Here is a 13745-nt window from a genome sequence, read left to right as displayed (position 1 = left end):
AAACTGTACAGGTTATTTGCTGCAAACATGCACAAAATAACTGAATGGTTAAATAGTACCTTCTGGGAGAAAAATAAACATTTGTACTTGTCAGGTGACTAGCACTGCTAAATTAATGAAATTAGGATGGCTGGTGCAATAGTCAATCCATCAGATTGAATTGTATTGTTTTTTTCAGTAAAGAGAACATGCAATAAAATGTTTCACTTATACCTATTGAAATTAAAGTTGAACCAATGAGTATTCAGTATGTTTCCTGTGATTTGGCTAAGTTTTGAACTTTTGTAGAAGGTGAGGCCAGTTGGTTGATGCCAACATTAAGGGTTCTGACAAAATGACTGTAAATGGATTATGATTACTGCCCCTATTCTGGTGTGGCACTGGGATGAATTAGTAATCTGTTGGAAGACAAAATGGCAAACCATGTTTTCCTTTGAAAACTGGTATTTTCAAAGTTCAAAGTAAATTTATTATCAAAGGACATGTGTCACCACACACAACCCTGAGATTCCTTTACTTGTCAGCAATCACAGTAAATACAAGAAACACAATAAAATCAATGAAAGACCATACCCAACAGGGTGGACAACAACCTTTTGTAGGCTTTTCTGTACAAAGGCATTGGTGTTTCCATATCAGTCCATGATATAATCAATATGCTCTCCACAAATCTATAGAATTTAGTCAAAATTTGAGATGTCATACTGAATCTACATAAACCTCTAAGAGTAGAGGCACTGCTGTGCTTTCTTTGTAATGGTATTTTTGTGCTGACCCTAGGACAGATCTGCAGAAATGATAAAACCAAGGAATTTAATTCTTTCTGCTTGATTCCCCTGATGAGGACTGGCTTATGGGCCTCCATTTCCTCCTTCCTCAAGTCATTAATCATTTCTAAGGCAACACGAGTGAATCTGCAGATGCTGGAAATTAAAAAAAACACGAAATGCTGGCAGAACTCAGCAGGCCAGACAGCATTTTGTGTTTTTTTCATTAATCATTTCCTTGGTCTTACTTATATTGAGTGAGAGATTTTTGTTGTGGCACCACTCATCCAGATATTCAATCTCCCTCCAAATGCTGATTCGTCACTACCTTTGATTCAGCCAATGATCAATGTATGAAACTGGAGCTGTGCTTAGACTCAGTCATAAGTATAAGGCAAGTAGAGCAGGGATCTAAGTACACAGCCCTGTGGTGCAGCTGTGCTAAGGGAGATTGGGGAGGAGGAACTGTTGCCAGCCAAAACTGACTGGAGTCTGCAGGTGAGGAAATCTAAGATCTGGTCGCACAATGAGGTACTTGAAGTCAAGGTCGAGCAGCTAATTAGTTTTCAGGGGATGGTAGTTTTGAATTCTGAGCTATATTCAAGGAAGAGCATCCAGATGCATGCATCTTCGCTGTCCAGATGATTCAGGATTGGTTGAAGAGCCAATGAAAAGGCATCTGTTGTGACAGTAGGTAAATTGGAGTGAATCTAAGTTGCTTCTTGGGCAGGAGTTGATATGTTTAACTACCAACCTCTCAAAGCACTTCATCAAAGTGGATGTAAATGCTACTTGATAGTTGTTGAGGAAGGTTACCATGTTCTTCGTAGGTACTGGTATAATTGAAGTCTTTCTGAAACAGGTGGGTAACTCAGCCTGCTGAAACAAAAGGTTAAAGGTATCGAACACTCCAACCAGTTAATCAGTACAGGTCTTAAACCGCCACGTAGCCATCTGAGCGGGATGCTTTCCGCGGGTTCATCCTCCTGAAGGACACTCTTACATCAGCCTCAGAGACAGAGATCACAGTCATCGCAGGTTGTGTGAGTTCATGAAGGTGCTTTGATGTTTTAATAGGCAAAGCAAGCATAAAAGGCATTGAGCTCATCTAGAAGAGAAATTTTGTCACCTGTGTCACTTGGTTTCACTTTGTATGAGATGATAGCTGTCGAGCATCCTTCAGTAATTTAAGTTTGGTCTGGAATTGCTACTTCAATCAAAATGGCAGGAGTTGCCACCTGCTTTCTCTGGATAATCGACATATTCCTGCACAGTTCTGAATCAGACACTTCCATAGTTTTTGACATGGTAATACACCACATGCAGAATCTGATAGCCTGCAAATTACTGTGGAATTATCCACCTTCTGCACAAAGGTCCCTGTGGTGCCAATTTTTCCACTGTTGCACTTTACTGAATTCTAACTAGGTCAGGGTGAATCCCAAATTGCACTTACCTGCTGTAACTATAATGTTTTGACTTTAAGTGGGAGAAGTTGGCTGCATAGTCTTTAATAGTACTGTTGACCATTTTTGAAATTGGTAAGCAGGATGATAAACAGTGGCTGTAAGCAACAATAATGCTATTCATGAAGACTGCATGAGCGCATCAAAATTCTTTTTTTTCACAGCAAGCTATCCAGTTTTCCCTATCAACATATATCTAAATTGTTATGGTTCAGCAACAATGAATATATAATTGAGACAGGTTTTTTAATAACAAATAAAACCTTTATTAAACACTGCTTTAAAAAAAACCCAAAAATAAACAAACTACTAACTTAACCGGAAGTTGGCTGCTGTGCGGCATCTTGAACAGTTCTTAAAACGAGATTGCAAAAACAGTTCTTAGAAGTAGTAATGCCAAAGTCCAAGTGGTTACACAGTCACTTAGGAGAGGCTTTCCTTGAAATAATTTAAGTTCTCCTTACTGCCGATCCCAGTTGAAGTATGCTTTGATCAAAGGATTTACGATGAAGAAAATGAAACAGCTAAAAGGCACCGACCTTTCCTTGGCGAATCTCTGCATCCAACTCTTTCTCCCCTTTTTACTGGGAGTTATCGTGGCTTGCAGGTTACTAATTCCTTATATAAAGATAAAATAAGGTCGTACCGGTTTCACTGTTAACACCAACTTTCAGCTTCCCGAACTTTAACGAATCTTCACTCTCTGACTGCTTTTTAACTGGCAGTATTGTGGCAAAACTGCCGGGAATAACCTCTGACTTAAGGCAGCAACATGGAGTCAGTGGTGAATTCAGCCACGAACTGCCCCACCTCACAGGGTGGGGTTCTCCTTTTATACCCTGTTGAAAAAAAAACTATCACATGACCTCTCACTGGCAGGAAAATGACATCACTCCACCATCACAAGACCATTACCTCATGGTCAAGTAACAGGTACAAGATACCCATGGGTACGTAACACCTACCTCCAAAAAAATTTTTTTCATCTGTCAAGAACAAAATTTTAACAATTAACTACTTACAAGAGAAGAAATACAAATGTTTAAAATTTACAATGTACACGGCATACATAGTATTAGCATATAGCATCTTACAACTTACTATACAGGAGTGTTACAAATGTTAGAAAATATCACTCCATAAAAAATTACATTGTACATTTAACATCGAAATAGACAATCAGCGATCACATTATCTTTGCCTTTAATATGAGTTATCAAAATATTATCAAAACATTAAACCTTTCATTACTAAAGTGGAGTTTAATGTATTTCTTTAACCTAGCCTGGATTTACAACACAACTAAGGTAAATCACAGTGGCATTTCCAAATTTATTTTTAGCTAAATTAATAGGTTAGCTTTTGAAAGCCTCTCAAATAATTTCTCCACCACAGTAATGTGGTGGAGAACTATCATTTCCAACTATCATTTCCTGTTACCAAATCGTCAATATCAGCATCTGTATCTTTCAATCCCTGAATCACAGAGTTAATCATCCGCTGGAAAGTACCTGGGGCATTCTTCATCCCAAATGGAAGATTATATTCATATAACCCAGATGGAGTTACAAACGCAGAAATCTCTCTACTTCTATCTGTTAATGGAACACACCAATATCCTTTCAATAAATCAATCTTTGTAAGGAACTTTGCTTTTCCCACTTTATGCAATCATCTATTCTAGGAATTAGATATGTATCTGTTTTCATCACAGCATTCACCTTCCTGTAGTCCATACAAAACCTAATACTACCATCTGATTTTGGCACCATAACACAAGGTGAACTCCAATTCAAGTTAGAAGATTGAATAATATTATTCTCTAGCATATATTTAATTTCTTTCTCAGCAAGTTCATATTTTTCCATTTCACCCTATATGGATGTTGTTTGGCATCTCCAACATCTACATCATGTGAAGCTACAATGGTTCTTCTAGGAACGTCTGGAAGCAAATCCTTATATTTAAAAATTGTTTCATCTGCTGTTACTGCTCTGGCTGTAAATGTGTTAATTTCTCATTAATATTTTCCAGAATAGTTGAATTTGGTAACCTGACAGAAACAATGTTAGGTTTAGAATGAGTTTCAGATGAATCATCTATTATGTCCCTAGTGAGATCAGACTCAATATTATTGATCACAACAGTCATAGTAGCATACTGTTTCTCATAATATGGTTTTATCATAATAATATGGCAAAGTTGAGTTGGCCTTCTACGATCTGGAGTATTTATTACATAACCCACATCACTGATTTTAGACACAATTTCATAAGGACCATGAAATTTAGCTTTAAAGGATTTGTTTGCACTGGGAAAAGAACCAGCACCTTATCTTAAACGTCCTCATCCGAGCTTCTTTAAAGTACCAGGTTTTCATTTTCTCCTGAACCAATTTTAAATTATCCCTAGCAAAATTACAAGCTTTATGTAATCTGTCCTTAAATTTTAAAACATAGTCCAACAAATTAGTGTGTACTTATTTTATTAATCCATTGTTTGTTTAATAAAGCTAAAGGTCCTCTAACTCTATGCCCAAATACAAGTTCAAATGGACTGAAACCTAATTCCCTCACTGCAAATAGAAGTAAGTGTATATCCTCATCCTAATCACTTTCATTTTCCACACAATATGTCCTAATCATAGTCTTGAAGGTAGAATGAAATCTCTCCAAGGTACCTTGTGATTCTGTATGGTATGCAGACGAAGTGACTTGCTTAGTTCCCAGTTTATAAACTATCTGTTGAAACAATCCAGACATAAAGTTACTGCCTTGATCAGATTGTGTTTCCTTAGGCAACCCAAAATAAGTAAAGAATTTTATAAGAGCCTTTGCTACAGTTTTAGCTGTTATATTCCTAAGTGGTACTGCCTCTGAAAACCCAGACACAGTGCACGTGATAGTCAACAAGAACTGATAACCAGTTTTTGTTTTTGGTAATGGACCTACACAATCTATAATAATTTTATAAAATGGTTCACTAATTGCTGGAATAGGTTGCAATGGAGCCACTGGTGTAACTTGATTTGGTTTACCTACAATCTGACAAGTATGGCATGTTTTGCAAAACATCGCCACATCTTTTCTTAAACCAGGCCAGTAAAAATGTTTTAAAATCTTGTCCACAGTTTTCCTTACGCCTTGATGTCCACCCAAGGGCACACTTTGGGCGAAAGTTAAAATCTCATTTTGATAAACTTTAGGAACAACTACCTGGTAAACAACCTGGAATTGTAGGAGTCTCCAGTTCCTCATCAACACTCCTTTTTCAAAATAATATCCTACTGGCACCTTATCAATTTCACTATCTGGAAGAGCTTGATCTTTTAGTATTATAATCTCTGTGGTTCCTCTAACTTTATTGCAAATGTACTTCAGGAAAAACTTGTCCACCTGCTAAATCATTTCCTAACAATAAAGAAATATCATTCACAGGTAAGGTAGGCTGTAGTCCTATTTCAACAAGTCCTGTAACTAACCCTGATTTTAAATTCACTTTATACAAATGTACAGGCATAAAGACACTCCCAACACCTTGTATATAATTTACCTCACCAATATCAGAATCTTCATTAAACTTTAACACACTGTTTAATATCAGTGATTGAGAAGCTCCAGTACCCCTAAAGATTTTTATTGGCACTGGAGTAGATCCTTCTTTCAAGGATACAAACCGTTCAGTTATAAAATGATCATATCCCTTTTTAACTTGGTCAGACTCTAAAAAAAAACTTCATTTGTGTTTATCAAACCCTGTGGATTTACAGGTTTTTCAGTATGTTGCACATAAGCATCTGTGACTGCTTCCTTTTCTTTCTTTTTCATTCGGAAACAGTTAGCTATTACGTGACCAGGTTTCTTACAACAGTTACAAATGGGACCAAACTGTCTTTCCTTCACAAATTTTCTTTCCTCTTTACCTTTCTGATTAACTTCTGATTTAATCTCTGATTTACTTTGATTCCCTGTATTATTTTTCCTTTTAAAAGCTCTGCCATGAGGAAATTTATTCTTATGGATTAAAGCATACTCATCAGCTAACTTAGCAGAGTCCTGCAATGTAGCAATGTCTCTTTCATTTAAGTATGTCCTTACTTCAACAGGAATGCTTCTTTTAAATTCTTCCATTAAAATCAGCTCTTTCAATTTATTATTTTTAGAGGAAACTCTCAAAACGCAGAGCTTTATCATAGGCAAATTCCACATAAGTCTTTCCGACAGATCTCTTCAAATTTCTGAATCGTTCTCTATAAGCTTCTGGAACTAACTCATACACCTTCAATATGTGTAGTTTCACAGTATCATAATCAAGCACTTACTCAGCAGTTAAAGCTGTATAAATCTGTTGTGCTTTGCCCTTAATTACACTCTGTAACAACACTGACCATTTCTCTTTCAGCCACTCTGAAATCAGAGCAATCATTTCAAAATGTTGAAAATATTTCTCTACTTCTGTTTCACTAAATAGAGGGACCAATTTAATTTCCAACAAACGTTTTTCTAAAACCAGGAGACTGATTCCCGTATCTTAATTCCGCCATCTTAAGTTCAAATTCCCTCTTTTTATTTTCAGCTTCTAATCAACTTAGTTCCAAGCGAGCTTCTAATTCCTTCTGATTTAATGCAGCTTCTATTTTCAACTTTTCTAATGCTACCCATTCCAACTGTAACTGAATCACTGCTTTACTCACAGGAAACCGATCTAAAATCGATACATCAAACACACCCAACTCTATATTGTGTTCCACGATTTTTCTTTGAACTACAGGCTTTGTTGTACCTTTTGAAATACCTTCAAGTTCCAACCTGCTAGCAATCTCCAATACAGCATTTTTTTCTCCTTCGCTAATAATCCCGAATCTAGTGATTCCCGAATCTAGTGATTCCAGGAATTCTTCAATATTCATTGTTGCCGAATACCACTCACAAGCCAATCAAACAAAAGAACTGAGTATTCCCCTTTTCCAAATCACCGATTAAAAACCAAACAAGCATTTAAACTCAAAAATGGATTCAGATAGCTCGAGCCCCCAAATGTTATGATCCAGCAACAATGAATATATAATTGAGACAGGTTTTTTAATAACAAATAAAACATTTATTAAACACTGCTAAAAAAAAACCAAAAGTAAACAAAAGACTAATTTAACCAGAAGTCAGCTGCTGTGCAGCAGCTTGAACAGTTCTTAAGCGAGAATGTGAAAACAGTTCTTAAAGCAATATTGCAAAAATAGTTCTTAGAAGTAGTAATGCAAAAGTCCAAGTGTTTACACAGTCACTTAGGAGAGGCTTTCCTTGAAATAATTTAAGTTCTCCTTTGTGGTGTTACTGCCGATCCCAGTTGAAGTATGCTTTGATCAAACGATTTACGATGAAGAAAATGAAACAGCTAAAAGGCACTGACCTTTCCTTGGCGAATCTCTGCATCCAACTCTTTCTGCCCCTTTTAGCTGGAGTTATCTCGGCTTGCAGGTTACTAATTCCTTGTATAAAGATTAAATAAGGTCGTACCGGTTTCACCGTCAACACCAACTTTCCTTGAGCTTTCAGCTTCCCAAACTTCGACGTCTACTTTTTAACTGGCTGTATTGTAGCAAAACTGCTGGGAATAACTTTTGACTTAAGGCAGCAAGTAAAACTCCACTTTTAAACGAAACTGCATCATAACATCGGAATATGCAGCAACATGGAGTCAGTGGCGAATTCAGCCACGAACTGCTCCACCTCACAGGGCGGGGTTTTCCTTTTATACTCTGTTGAAAAAAAACTATCACATGACCTCCCACTGGCGGGAAAATGACATCACTCCACCATCACAAGACCATTACCTCATGCCCAGCAAAGCTTCAGTTACATCATGGTCACGTGACAGGTACAAGATACCCATGGGTACGTAACAAAATGAAAGACGAAGTTCATCAGATTAACAATGTATTTATTTAAATTTTAACAAATTTTCTTAACCGTGCTTGTAAAACATATTCGATTAATTTCAAAAATTATAGTGAGGGATTTCTATTATTTCTAACATAACTATCCAATTATTATTTTTCATCTTGTAGGTAAGCCTTCGTAAATTTAAAGCCCTTTTGTTGACTACCTGTGTCCAAGAAGAAAATTGCACAAATATAAACTATTTTTAGCTGTAAACAACAGCTAGCTAATTTATCAGTAGTTTCCTTTTTAAAGTTGTCAATACAGCCTAATATTATTACAATACAGCACAATAAATTGCCAACCATGAAGACAACCAAAGGGGTGAAATTTAACACATCTTGTACACTAGCTCTGGAGTCCATTTGACAATGTAACCCTCAAGTGCACCTTGGTTCCTTTCCAGCAAGAACTCACACTTACCTGGCTATTATATTTTCTGTAATCTTCGGAGATAGCTTCATGATCATTGTACAAAACAAATTTTAATTAAATGTTCATGGACACAAAGTGAGGTAAAATTATGGTTCTTTTGGATGGAATGATCCTTGATTAGCAACTGATGGAATTATTAGCAGCAACAATGATGTCTTACAAAGGTAGGTATGAGCTACTTACAATTTTAAATATTCTGTTTTGTACTTTTAATGGTTACGTTCCAACATAAAGGCTGAGATTATATCCCTTTCAATAAAATCATTTTCATTTTTCATGTAAAGATAAAAGCTGTTCTGAAATTATTGATAACAGCATTTTCATATATAATGATTGTGTAGATGATACCTGACTGAGAGATGAACAAAAACTGTCCCTTTCCATTAGGGTTTATTCACTAATGCTTGTAAATAAAAAAAAAGACCACAATTGAACTTATTTAAGCCATCACTAGAGTCTTGCAGTTCTTTAGTGCTTTTTGCATTTTTAGGCAACAGGAAATCAGTAGTAAAATAAACCTGAGTTTCATATTTTCTTTTTTTTTGTGATGATGACCTTGTACCTGTTTTGTTTTTTTAAATGAACTTTATCCGTATAGTTGAATATTTAGGACTCTGAAGATGTGCTGGATGACTTCTGAAGCAGAGACTTGTATATAGAAGAGTTCAGGAATCGTGGATATGAGTCTCTATGCATTAAGGTATAAATCTGCAGCTGTGCATCATCAAATATCTGATTTGATGGTTCCGCCATCTTTGTGTTGATGACTTCACGCACTCGTGAATCAAGGCTAACCTGCATGTAAAAGGGAAGTGTAACTGTAAGTTAACTTGAAAGTAGTGTAATAACTGTTTAATTTCTCATGCAGAGTAAAAGTTCTTTCCTTTAGGCAGTAATTGTATTAAATCAACAGTTGATTTACCATTGTAAAGGCAAACATTCTAGAAAGAGATAGTTCTATTTGAATTACACATTGGAAGAGCATCTTAACACTATGACAAATTTGAAGTAATTAAATTCTTAGATTAGAACCCAGAACCACAGATTAAAAATTTGTAGAAATGAGTTTGTCCCACCATAAAACACAGAAATCATCAGCACATTGCAGGCCCTTGACCACAATGTTGTGCTGACCATGTAGCCTACTTTAGAAACTGCCAAGAATTACCCGACTGCATTTCTCTCGATCTTTCTTAGCAACATGTACCTATCTAAGAGTCTCTTAAAAGACCCTATTGTATCTGTCTCCACCACCATCGCCTGCAGTGCATTCCACACACACACATCACCCTCCAATATCTCCTCTGTACCTACTTCCATGCACCTTAAAATTATGCCCCCTCGTTTTAGCAATTTCAGCCCTGGGATCAAGCTTTTGGCTATGCACACGATCAACGCCTCTCATCATCTTATACACCCCTATCAGTTCAGCTCTCATCCTCCGTCACTACAAGGAGAAAAAGCCAAGTTCACTCAACCTATTTTCATAAGGCCCGCTCTCCAATCCAGGCAACATCCTTGTGAATCTCCTCTGCACTCGCTCTACAGTATCCACATCCTTCCTATAGTGAGGTGACCAGAACTGAACACAGTACTCCAAGTGAGTCTAACCAAGGCCTTGTATAGCTGTAACATGGTAACTGTGAAATACAAATCCATTTAAGAATTAATTATTTTGTTTTAAGGAGAGGAAGTATGCCATTTCTGTGATATACTTAATGCCTTTTAAATGGAGAAGCAGGGCATTCAGTTGTATTGTGCTAGCTATGTTAAAGCAGAAAAAGAACAAAACTAAACATACCACTCGATGTCAAACTCAGCACTGATTATGGATACACAATTCATTCAACTTGTCAATCTGTCTGCAAATGGTGTCTGAAGTGGAAATTGGCAAGGAACAGCTTTATATTTAGTCTCCATTGATTTATACCTTTCAGTTAAGGTACCAGTCCTGTTATGATCCTTATGAGCATTCTGTCCTGATTTGCTATTTACAATCTTTCCTCATCTGATGAATCAGTATTAGAAAACAATAGGTGGATTCAGATGAGAAGGCACTGATATGAAGGCAGGAAGGGACTTGAGATAGTGACAAGCTAGGAAGTGATAGATTTCAGATTGTGAAATCTGATGAAATTGGTGAGTGGAATCAAGTAAGGGAAGAATGCTCAGGGGAAGAGTGGTAAGGATAGAGATTAAGTGGGTAGAGTATGTGGGTCATAGGTAGACCATGTGAGGAAGAGGAAATAATCTAGGAAACCAAGGGGCTGGGTGGGAGTGAGCTTGGAAAGAAGGGAGCCCGAGAGGAGACTTGCATGGGTCAGGAAGGTGAAATGAACAGAGGTTGTGTGTTCCCTGAAATTAGACAATTCCATGTTCACCCCATTGAGTTGTAGGTAGTCGACCAAATGAGAATATGAGGTGCTGTTCCTCTTGGTTGTGTTTGGCCTCATGCTGGCTGTGGTGAAAGCTGAGGACAGACGGGTCAATTTGGAAAATGAGATGAGTTCAGATGGTTTGGAAATAGATCAGGTTGGCTTTTGCAGAGTACTGGTGCTCACCAAAGTGGTTGTCCAGTCTGTGCTTGATCTTGCTAGCACTGAGGAGGCCGCATTGAGAGTACAGAGCACAACAGACCTCATTGCAGAAGGTGCACAAGAGGTGATGAGAAAAGTTTAGGTACAGGTGTGGCAACTAAGGATGCAGGTAAAAATGCCTAGTGATGGAGAGATGAATGAACCAGTGAGTGATGGAGAGATTAGTCCTGTGGAAAGCAGAAATGGGTGGAGCAGAGAAGACATGACTGCTGGTGGGATCACATTGCAGTTGGTAAATATGAAGCATAATGTGGTGGTTGGTAGGATGAGAGTTGGGGATGACATCCCAAATGGACACTTTAGTATTCAGCAAGGAGAATGATGTGGCAGCTGGAGAATGCAATTTGCTGGATTTCTTGAGCACATCTGTATAAGGAAGGGCAAAGCTTTAGAAATCTTGGAGCACATTAGGGGTGATACACTCCCATGGTGTAACATGCAATCCAAAATGCAAAAAGTGGCAAGAGAGGAGATTGCTAGCACTCTGGAGATCTTTGCATCTTTGTTAGCTTGAACTAAGTGCCAGAACACTGGAGGAAAGATTTAAAGGAGATCTGAGGGGCAGGTTTTTCACGTGAAGGATGATGAATATTTGAAACAAGCTGTCAGAAAGTATTGGAGACAGATGACATTTAAGTACTTAAAAGCATTCAGACAGATACTTAGATAGAAAAGAAGTAGCAATATGACCGTAATGCAGACAAGTGGGATTAGTGTAGAAGGGCATCAGGAAAGGCATGAGCAAAGTGAGCTGTGAGGATATATTTCTGTGCTGTATATTTCTATGTGGCTTCAAGTACAGCTGGCAGACTGGGTCTGCTACAGGACAAATAGATGATCCTACTTCATCTCATCCTTGTTCAGCTATCTGTGGCAAGTGCTTTGAACTGTGTTTGCCCTGATAGAATTGATCACTGCAATGGAGTCTATGGATCAGCAATGACTTCAAATTCCCTAATAAAGACTGGGACTTCCTTAGTCCAAGAGACTTAGATTCGGCAGAATTTGATAAGTTCAGGAGGGAGCACACTGGAACTGGAATATATAAAAATAGTGTAAATGAACACTTTAGAATATGTCCTTGATGGTGGGAAAGCTAGTGCTCATGATGGAGCTGACTCAGCAGCTTCCCACTTTCCTATACATTGGCACCTCCATACCAGACAGTGATGCAATAAGTCAGGATATCCTGCACAGTCCATCTGTAGAAATCTGCTGGACTCTGGTCATACCATATCTCCTCCGAATCCTAATATAGCTGCAGGTGTGCCACCTTTGTAATTGCATCAATATGTTTCACTCAGGAAAGACCTTTAGAGATGTTGATACTCAAGAAATTGAAAAAATTGCCCTTTTTACTGCAGTCCCCATAATTAAAACCTCTGTGTGGTCTCCCAACTTCCTTTCCAGAAGTCCACAATCAATTTCTTAGTCTTACTGCCATATAGTGCAAGGTTGTTGTGACAACACTCAACCAGCTGATCTATCACATTCTTGTAAGCTCTCTTATGAGCATCTGAGATTATGCCAATAACAATTATGACATTGACAAATTTGTATACGGCATTTGCACTCTGCCAAGCCACATAGTCGAGGGTATAGAAAGAGTAGAGTAGTGGGCTTAAGGGGTGCCAGTGTTGATTATCAGCATGGAGGAGATGTTATTTCCAATCTGTGTTCTCCTGACAAGGAAGTCAAAGATGCAGTTGCAGATGGAGGTACAGAGACTCAGGGGATGATGGTGTTTTAACGCTGAACTGTAATCAATAAAAAGCAACCTGATGTAGGTATTGCTGTTGTCCATGTGGTCCAAGGCTGAGTGGAGAGGCAGTAAGATTGCATCTGCTGTAAATCTGTTGTGGTGGTAGGGAAATCAGGAACCAGTGAGAATTAATTGGGAACAGTTTGTTAATGGGCAAATCCACATCTGACACTTGAAGGGTGTTTAAAGTCCAACTGTATAGAGTACAGGACAGGTATGTTGCAGTGAAAAGGAAGAACAAGGATGACAAGGTAAGGAGACACTGGGTGTCAAGAAAGGTGGTGAATTTAGTTAAGTAAAAGGACACTTATGTAAGGTTTAGGAAGCTAAAATTAGAGACCTTTAAGATTAAAAAGAATCTAGAAATCATTAAGGGAATTAGGAAAACCAGAAGGGGCCATGAAAGAAGTCCTTGGCAAGTAGGATTACAGTGAATCCTAAAGATTTTTATACATTGAGCAAGGGGATATCTACAGAGCAGGTAGGACCACTCAATGATAAAGAAAACAATGTACTTGAAGGCAGAAGACCTAATGAGTACTTGGCATCAATGTTTACAAAGGACAGGGAGATTTGTGTGGAGTAGGCTAATTTGCTATGGCATAAGGATAAAGTATTAGATGAAGTATTAAGTCATTTAAAGAACATTAAGGTGGATAAATCCCCAGATGCAATGTTTGTATCTGATGCAATGTATCTAAGGTTCTTGAGAAAGATAAGAGATGAGCTTGCTGGAACCTTGACCAGTATTGTTGTCTTCAAGTGAGGTAGGTCCTCGGGGA

At 37.8% G+C, this 13745-nt stretch overlaps 1 protein-coding gene across 1 annotated transcript in view; it reads right to left on the bottom strand.

Moving 5' to 3' along the window:
* Window positions 1-8153: 8153 nt before the first annotated feature.
* Window positions 8154-13745, bottom strand: part of rgs19 (regulator of G protein signaling 19) — a 121262-nt gene continuing 115670 nt past the window's right edge. Inside the window, exon 5 of the mRNA XM_059978767.1 lies at window positions 8154-9399. Within this exon, the coding sequence (XP_059834750.1) occupies window positions 9211-9399 (189 nt within the window). The 3' untranslated portion in view covers window positions 8154-9210. The remainder of the gene's footprint in view (window positions 9400-13745) is intronic.

The sequence above is a fragment of the Hypanus sabinus genome, chromosome 9, assembly GCF_030144855.1.
Source record: "Hypanus sabinus isolate sHypSab1 chromosome 9, sHypSab1.hap1, whole genome shotgun sequence".
Classification (NCBI taxonomy): domain Eukaryota; kingdom Metazoa; phylum Chordata; class Chondrichthyes; order Myliobatiformes; family Dasyatidae; genus Hypanus; species Hypanus sabinus.
The sequence above is the reverse complement of the archived record's forward strand: the minus strand, read 5'-3'. Positions and strand labels throughout refer to the sequence as shown.